The sequence below is a fragment of the Balaenoptera acutorostrata genome, chromosome 5 (genome assembly GCF_949987535.1).
Source record: "Balaenoptera acutorostrata chromosome 5, mBalAcu1.1, whole genome shotgun sequence".
Taxonomy (NCBI): domain Eukaryota; kingdom Metazoa; phylum Chordata; class Mammalia; order Artiodactyla; family Balaenopteridae; genus Balaenoptera; species Balaenoptera acutorostrata.
This window is the reverse complement of record NC_080068.1, coordinates 4,772,905-4,782,487: the sequence shown is the minus strand read 5'-3', so window position 1 is coordinate 4,782,487 and position 9,583 is coordinate 4,772,905. Positions and strand designations below refer to the sequence as shown.

At 38.7% G+C, this 9,583-nt stretch overlaps 1 protein-coding gene across 1 annotated transcript; it reads left to right on the top strand.

Moving 5' to 3' along the window:
- Positions 1-4,548: 4,548 nt before the first annotated feature.
- LOC103005188 (T-complex protein 1 subunit zeta-like) lies at positions 4,549-6,509 on the top strand. The gene has a single exon (XM_057547496.1). The coding sequence runs from the start codon at positions 4,591-4,593 to the stop codon at positions 6,184-6,186; it is 1,596 nt and encodes a 531-aa protein (XP_057403479.1). The 5' UTR covers positions 4,549-4,590; the 3' UTR covers positions 6,187-6,509.
- The last annotated feature ends 3,074 nt before the right edge of the window (positions 6,510-9,583 follow it).

The window sequence follows — 9,583 nt, the reverse complement described above, 5'->3', positions numbered from 1 at the left end:
GTGAATTAAAAAACAAGAAGAAAATAGTGGCAGTGGCTAGTGTGTGTACAGAGGGAAAATATATATATTTCTACAAAATAAATTAATACACAATCTCTTTAGACATATATATTTTCCAATATCCAACAACCCTACTCAGATTTCTTCTCACATATTTCCTATACAGTTGCAACCTTGCTAGAAATTTTTTTTCTCTCCCCCGGATTTTTCCAGAGACATTCAAATTCTCCTCTTTATGATGCAGAATATCTCAGCCTGAACCCATGTCTTACTTTTAAGTGTTCTTATCCCACTTCAAACAAAAGTGCTTCCATTTTCCAGGATCCATCCTCCAATGGGTGCAGTTTTAAAGTCTGCCTTTGTGTCTTTGAGAATACTCATGGTTCTACTTAAGCTAACTTCTTACAGTTATATTGCTCTCTCAAAGGGGAATTTGGGGCGATATACTTTTACCATAATATACAGATTGAGTCATAAAAGGAGATGACTGAACGAACAAGATCAAACAAAATGCAGAATAAGAAATAGAAATAAACTATGTAGGGTAAAATAAGAAGTTGAACTTTTGGAATAAAGTTCGTATGTTGGTATATAAAGGAAGAACAATTTAAGTTGATAGTGAGCCAAAAACAGGTGATTTTTTAAAAAAATTTTTGAGTACTATAAATATTTTGCTGAAAGATTGAAATCCAGTGTGATAAACATCAACAGCACCTTAGCAAGCATGACAGCTACAAAATACAAGAAGTAAATTTAGAATAGAAATGTGGTGATGGGTCACAGATTGTGTCAAAGGTGAAAGGGAGTAGGATTAGACAAAAAAGAAGACTATTGAAGCAAACCAAATATGAGGTGATTGGATTTCAGATCAAGTAGGAATAATGGGGATAAAGAGGAAGTGAATTTGAAGACTTAGGAGAATCAAATTGGGTACCATACTAAGACACATGTTGGATTTATGTTTACACGTAAAAATTAGAACATTAGAAAACATTTAAATTTGCATACATGCTAACTCTGAAAGCAGTCAGGGGCAAACAAACAAAAATATCTTGTACTAAACAGTAAATTCAGAAATCAGGTTTCACAAGGCTGAAAACAAGCTGAATCTCATGAAAATATATATATATATTATTGTATAGACTCATTCTTACAGTCTATTTGTGAATTAGGGAATTTTTCTATGACTTTTCAGAAAATGAAATATATCTTTATTATATATATTTAGAATGTATGACTCTAATCTTGAATTAGTTTTAAGTTTGATAGTGGGTTTTGTAAACTATATATTCTGAGTGCTCTCCAAAATGAAACAGCCATGCTCCAAAATCTTAGACAGGCGCGCTATTTGTGGGAAGGAAACTATAAGAATTTCTACCTATATATAGTCTTAATTTGCTTTTTTTAATATTTATTTTTGTACATATTTAATATATATATATATATAGGTCCATGAGCACACATATTTATAAATAAATATATTTATGTATAATAAATATATATACATTTATTTGTGTAAGTATGTATACACATTACATCTTAACTCTTTTATGCACAATGAAAAAGAGCTGGGATCCACCATTAGTTCATAAGTGATGAGCTAACCATGCCTGAAGATACCCACAAACATTAAACTATGTTAAATCATACATATGTATATATATATATATATATATATATATATATATATATATATATATACTCATTTCTCTTTACGACATTGTTGTACAGAGGAGAAACAGTGTCTAAAAGCCCCTCCCAGTCCGGCCACAACAATACTCTGCTACTTTAAAGAAGAGGAAGTTCCTTATCTCCTCCTGAAGGAGAATATGTGTGCACAGACCAAGGTTGTTGGATTAAAAGGTCCTAGAGACTGTCATACAGAGTGAAGTAAGTCAGAAAAAGAAAAACAAATATTGTATATTAATGCATATATGTGGAGTCTGAAGAAAGTGATATAGATGATCTTATTTACAAAGCAGAAATAGAGACACAGACATAGAGAAAAAACATATGGATACCAAAGGGGAAAGGGGGTGGTGGGATGAATTGGGAGATTGGGATTGACGTTTTACAGTATTGATACTATGTATAAAATAGGCAACTAATTAGAACCTACTGTATAGCACAGGGAACTCTACTCAATTCTCTGTGGTGACCTAAATGGGAAGGAAATCCAAAGAAGAGGGGATATATGTATACGTATAGCCGATTCACTTTGCTGTACAGCAGAAACTAACACAACATCGTAAAGCAACTATACTCCAATAAAAATTAAAAAGAAAAGGAAAAGGGTCCTCAGAGAGCCTGTCACCTAAAGAAGTCATCCCTTAAGTAAGTCCTCAGGAACACTCATTGGCTACCACTCTCCTAGGACTAGAATGAAAACTGCTCAGAGACCCCACACCATCCATATTGCACTGGTTTCCTGCCTTTCCTCAAAAGACCACCATGATGGACTTCAAGAGCCTCTTACACCCCTTACACCATTAGAAAACCACACACCATAGATGCCTCATCACTCACCTTGCACACAATTAGAAACCCAAGCCTCCAGGTCCACTTCACATCATACACATCCATTAATCTGCCATAATCCCCTATACTTGCACAACCTCAAAAACCATCATATGATATACTTTACTGACAACATCTATAATCAGTAAATTTTCTCAAATTTTCAAACTATTTCTGCATGTCATCTACCTCTTTATAACAGAAACTCAGTGATAGCCTGACAACACTGCTATCTCTAAAGCCCTCTCAAATGAGCATATTTTTGTTTAATTACCACTTAATTTAGGACTCAGAGATAGGTGAAAACAAAACAAAATGAAACAAAACAAAACACTACTCTCTCAACATGTCCCCTATCATTCTAGTTCAGTTTCTTTTCTACCAATATTTTGACCTTCTTGAAAACTCCAATTCATTTTTTTTCTATGAACTGCTCTTTCTCCAGCCCATGTCTTCACTTCATTTCCTACTCAACTTAGATTCAGTGCTCCATAATTATAACAACACCCTTGTGAGACTTTTAACTCCCTTTCCCCTTCTCCATCTGTTTTACCTGATACCTAATTAAACTCAATTTTCTGTCTTCTCCATGACTGCACACATCAGAACTGATTTATCTCACCTAAAATTCAAGGCTTCAAATTTCAAATAAACACTTTATACTACTCAAAAATCTGACTATATTTTTACATTTTCTTTCATTTCTTCCTATCTCAAATCTCTATTGCTCATTTTCTATATCCTTTTTACTTTTCATTTTCCCTATTCTTTCTTCATTCTCAGCTAATTATCTTGACACATGCTTCATTGAGAACAAAGAAAGAATCTGAATGGACTAATTTCCTCTTTTCAAGAGCAAATACGATTCTCTGCCTGCCATCTTGCTATCATGGTTGAAATATCCTTGCTAGAAATCTTTCCCTTCTTGTTTTTCAAAAAGTTCTTCCTACTCTCTCTTACACTATCAGTTTCTCTATTTCAGCTGGCTCATCAAGATGGTTGTTGATCCCTAATTTATGTCTGAATTCTCTGAACCTCCAACTTCTTACTCAACATGGCTGTGTAGACTTCCTTACAGTGGTCTCAAATTTAACATGTCAAAAATGTCTTCATTCCTGATCTTGACACTCCCATCTTATTCTCTTGTAAACTTCCACAGCTAAATACAGATCATAACTTCCCATCAGTTGCTCAAGTCAAAAGTTGAAGCACTGTCTTTGACTACTACTTTCCCCTCACCCAAGTAACTCGGTAACTCTTAGTCTTCTCTGTCTTCAAAATCTGTCTTAATGCCCAGTGTCTCCACTTTGCACTGGCTCTACTATCATTGTGCTAATCACCATAATTCCTTCTTGGACTAATTAATTAGCCTCTGATGTGTCTCTACTGACTCACATTTTGCCCTTAAGTACTATTCTGTGTACAGTTGCATAAAATTCTTCAGTGTCTTCCACTGGCACTTGACATAAGCTCTAAACTTTCTTCTAGCTAAAGCAGCTCTACATTATCTGCCTTCACAAGGCCTGAAAGATGATATCACCCTATAATTCTCTTTCTCTTGCTTCTGTGGTTTAGTTACACCACCATTCTTTTGGTTTCTTGAATGTATGGGGCACATTCTTATTTTAGAGTCTTTGCTTAATATTGTTCTAATAGAATATTGTTCTATTCGATCTTCCCATGAATAGTTCTAATTTGGAGTATGTGTGTCACCCTTTCGGGTGGACATTTTTTAACCGTTCAGCCTAATGGGTCCACATTGCCATTGTACCGTATCACCCTGATTTTCTTTCTATATAGCACTTGAACATCTGGTCTAATTTCTTGTGTAGGCATTTATGTACTTATTGAATTATAAGCTGTCTCCCTCGATGGCATGTAACTTCTCTTTTCAGTGTTACAATCCCAGTTCCCAGAATAGGGCTTGACACATTGTAGGGTCTTAATAAACATTTGTTGAAAGAATAATTTGTGAGCTATGCATTGATTTTAATATTATCAAGAAGGGATCAGGGAACCGGCTCTGGGCCTTCCGGACGCCGGGTTCCCCCATTTTCTTCTGCTGGGTCAGCAATGGCGGCCGTGAAGACCCTGAATCCCAAGGCTGAGGTGGCCCGAGCCCAGGCGGCGTTGGCGGTCAACATCAGCGCGGCCCGGGGGCTGCAGGACGTGCTGAGGACCAACTTGGGGCCTAAGGGCACCATGAAGATGCTTGTTTCTGGTGCTGGAGACATCAAGCTCACTAAAGATGGAAATGTGCCGCTTCATGAAATGCAAATTCAACACCCAACAGCCTCCTTAATAGTCAAAGTAGCAACAGCCCAGGATGACATAACTGGTGATGGTACCACTTCCAATGTCCTAATCATGGGAGAGCTCCTGAAGCAGGCGGATCTCTACATTTCTGAAGGTCTTCATCCCAGAATAATTACAGAAGGGTTTGAAGCTGCAAAGGAAAAGGCACTTCAGTTTTTGGAACAAGTCAAAGTAAGCAAAGAGATGGACAGGGAAACACTTATAGATGTGGCCAGAACATCTCTACGTACTAAAGTTCATGCTGAACTTGCTGATGTCTTAACAGAGGCTGTAGTGGACTCCATTTTAGCCATTAAAAAACAAGATGAACCTATTGACCTCTTCATGGTTGAGATCATGGAGATGAAACATAAATCTGAAACCAATACAAGCTTGATCAGAGGTCTTGTTTTGGACCATGGGGCATGGCATCCTGATATGAAAAAGAGAGTAGAAGATGCGTACATCCTCACATGCAACGTGTCATTAGAATATGAAAAAACAGAAGTGAATTCTGGCTTTTTTTACAAGAGTGCAGAGGAGAGAGAGAAACTAGTGAAAGCTGAAAGAAAATTCATTGAAGACAGAGTTAAAAAAATAATAGACCTGAAAAAGAAAGTCTGTGGTGATTCAGATAAAGGATTTGTTGTTATTAATCAAAAGGGAATTGACCCCTTTTCCTTAGATGCTCTTGCAAAAGAAGGCATAGTAGCTCTGCGCAGAGCTAAAAGGAGAAATATGGAAAGGCTGACTCTTGCTTGTGGTGGGGTAGCCCTAAATTCTCTTGATGACCTAAATCTTGATTGTTTGGGACATGCAGGACTTGTCTATGAATATACATTGGGAGAAGAGAAGTTCACCTTCATTGAGAACTGTAACGATCCTCGCTCAGTCACATTATTGATCAAAGGACCAAATAAGCACACACTTACTCAGATTGAAGATGCAATAAGAGATGGCTTGAGGGCTGTTAAAAATGCTATTGATGATGGCTGTGTAGTTCCAGGTGCTGGTGCAGTGGAAGTGGCAATGGCAGAAGCCCTGATTAAATACAAGCCCAGTGTAAAGGGCAGGGCCCAACTTGGAGTTCAAGCATTTGCTGATGCATTGTTCATTATTCCCAAGGTTCTTGCTCAGAACTCTGGTTTTGACCTTCAGGAAACACTAGTTAAAGTTAAAGCAGAACATTCAGAATCAGGTCAACTTGTGGGTGTAGACTTGAACACAGGTGAGCCAATGGTAGCAGCAGAAGTAGGCGTATGGGATAACTACTGTGTAAAGAAACAGCTTCTTCATTCCTGCACTGTGATTGCCACCAACATTCTCCTGGTTGATGAGATCATGAGAGCTGGAATGTCTTCTCCAAAAGGTTGAATTGAAGCTTCCCTTGTATCACCTGAATCATGAAGATTCTACAGAGTGATTCTAAGAATATAGCTATGGAATTTTTGTCCAAGCTTCAAATGATTTTCAAAGAATTTTCTTTTCCCATATAAAAAAAGGAGAGAACACTGGCATCTGTTCAGATTCTTAAGTTCTGAAATTATAATTACAGTATTTTTTAAATTGCACTGTAGTGTACACATACAGGCCATACTTACCAATAAACAGGATGTTTTGCTTTAGCTTCAGTGATATGAAAATACATGTTAGATAAGCATATATTATCTACCGTATTAAATATTCCTTGAAAAACATTTTAATGGTTTAATAATTCTTCTAATGAATGTATTTTAATTTATCTCCAATAGTTCCCTGTCATTAAGCATTTAAGTTTTCAATTTTTATGCTAGTTATAAATAAGACGTAAGTAACTTAAGGCTTTGAAAGCATTCCTGCTTCCTTAGTATAAGTCCTTTTAAGCAGGGGTCCCCCACAACCCCTGGGCGGAGGACCAGTACTGTTCAGCGGCCTGTTAGGAACCAGGCCGCACAGCAGGTGAGCAGGGAGCAAGCAAGCAAAGCTTCATTTGCTGCTCCCCATTGCTTGCATGACTGCCTGAACCATCCCCCGCCCCCCTCGAAAAACTGTCTTCCTCGAAACCGGTCCTGGTGCCAAAAAGGTTGGGGACGGCTGCTTTTGAGTAAAAAAAACTATTGGATAAATTGGACTTTTCATGCTTTTGAAGTAGCTTTGCTACACTGCTTCCCAGAAATGTTACGTTGTAGTGAGTAGAAAGATGGAACTAGAGCTGCAAGTCTAAAGTGGCAAAATAGGAAAGGCAGAGGTTAAATACATGGCTGAAGGCGTGGTGACTGAGGACCAGGTGAGGTAAGAGATTTTCACGCAAGACGGTATTTTTGCACCTCGGAACCTTGCTTAGGCTGATATCCCTCCCAAACCCCCTCGTGTCCTATTTTCCTCACTCAAATTACTGTTCTCTTCTACATGTTGCCACAAAATACATATATTGTGGAAATATATTTGAAGACCTTGAAAGGGAAGTTGTGTGTTGCTAAGCTTTGCGTTTTGAGGACTTCGCAGTTGCCTACAGTGAGCGTACAATAAATTGGAAGTTGAAACCTTTTCTGTGATCTTGCGATGGTACTCCAGGGCACAAAAGGGAAGGAAATCAGTCCGTCCAAATGTTCACAAGCTAGAGAAGGGGCTTCCGGAATGGCAGGGTCTCTCGACCCCACTGAGAAAATTGCCTTCTCTTAATTACTTGGCCCGGCAACACTGGAGCTTCGGCCCCGGGACTAATTTCTAGATGGGGCCGCGTAGAGGAGCAGTGCGCACGCGTGCGCAGGGCACGGCCGCCGACGTGATGCGCGCGGGGCGCGTGCGCAGCAGACCCGCACGGTGGCGCGTCTCCTCGTGGGGCTTCCGGGGTCGTGTTCTCGGCATGGCCGCCTCGCTGTCGCCGCTGCTGACTCTGCTGTCGCTCCTCTCCGGCCCGTGGCTCGAACTAGGTCAGTGTGCTGGCCTGCCCGACTGTCCCCTGGCGCCATTCGTCCCTGGAGGCAGGAGAAAAGGGGTGGGGCGCTCGCCCCCGGCGGGGAAAGAGTCGATGGCCGGTCTGCCCGCCTCCTGCGCGATCTTGCAGCGGCCGGAGGTGCCTCCCAGAGGCGGCCAACTTGGCGAGGTGTATCTCACTTCCTTTTTACTTTTAACTTATTATTCTGGAATCTTTTGAGCATAAAAAAAGAATAAAACGATCCTCTCCCGTCCACCACGTACCCATTGCCTAGTTTAAACGGTTGCCAATTTATGGCTTTAATCTTGCTTCTTTGGGACCCTTCCCTCTTTCTCCTTCCCCTGGGAAATTCATTTTGGAGTGAATCGAGGCACGATACAATTTTATTCCTCAATATTTAACTTGAATAGCCAAAAAAAACAAGAAGTCACGAAAAAAAAAGTATCACTTTCCCACCTACAAAATTAACCGTATTCCTTAACACCATTAAACATCCAGTTAGTGTTCAAGTTCACCTACTGTAAATGTTTTAAAATTATAGTTTATTTGTTGAATTAGTGTCAAAATAAAATTCATATATTGCTTAAAAAAAAAAAAAAAAAGAAGGGATCAGTAACTCTCAGAGTAACAAAGATCTACTTGGTTCTCATTTATGATAATAGACTGAGGTTTGAGTATAAATCTTGCTTTGGAATCTCATAGCTAACACTTCCGAAGTCTAAAAAGCACTTTTGTCACTCAGAGTGATGAGGACACTTAGGTATGTGTTTAGCATCCTGACAGCAGTGAACTGCCTTCAACAATGTTCAGGGGAATAGAAGAAAAATTAACAACAGCTTAGCAATTTTTGTATTGTACCTTCTAAAATTCTGCTACACTACAGAAAATAATAAACATTATGCATAGGGTCTAAAGGGATAATACGTTGTTGCTCACACGGAATGCAATGTTTCTTCTCTCTTTTTATTCTATAAGTTAGCAGAGCCCCCTTTCGATACTATTGCACTGGAAAGGCAGTATGTAATTAAATGAAAGCAGGTAAACGTGTACACTATCATCCCACTTACCATATGGATTTTGCACGTTTCCCACACACTGTTCTTATCTGTACAAATTTCCAATAGTGAAAGTAAGAAAATTTTTGAATGAAAAGTTACTAGGCAAGAACAAAATTTAATCTTATTTCATCACCATCCTGTCAATATTTTAGGCTATTTTAAAAGTAATTTTCTCACCTAGTATGTGACAGTGGTGAATATCCTGTTAGAGGCCAGATTTCTACCATGTGTGTATGCTCACAGAATTGAACACTGTGTTGAGTTTTTATTTTTGTTTTTAACAATAGGCTAATGGAGCAAACAGCAGACTGTGTTCCTGTCCATGTTATTTCCCATTCATAGGAGTCTTAGAATATTGCTTTTGTAACATCATGTATACAATATATGGATATAGAATATGTGCCTGACAAGAGGGCCAGCTAGAGGAGTAAACAAAAGGGGTTTCCCTGGATGGGTCAGGAAAGCTGTCAGTTCTTCTCTGAGCAGTCCTTTATGGATTGGGGCAGGGGAAGTTTTCATAAGATAATGAAAGAGAGTATAGAGGGATAAGTATTATGTGGGAAAGAGATAAATAGAATTCTAGGCATTTTTTTTTGGAATATGGGGAAAGAGCCCAGTAAAAGTGTGTGGAAATATAAGCCAATAATTTAAGAGGTATAGGTTCACGTTTGTCTTTGTTATAAATAGGCTATGAAATAACCACCTTGGGACTCTGTCTATATGATTAACACACAGCCATTAGCTTATAAGTCATATACTTAAGAGGGAGAAAAGGTTTAGAACAAAAACAAAATTT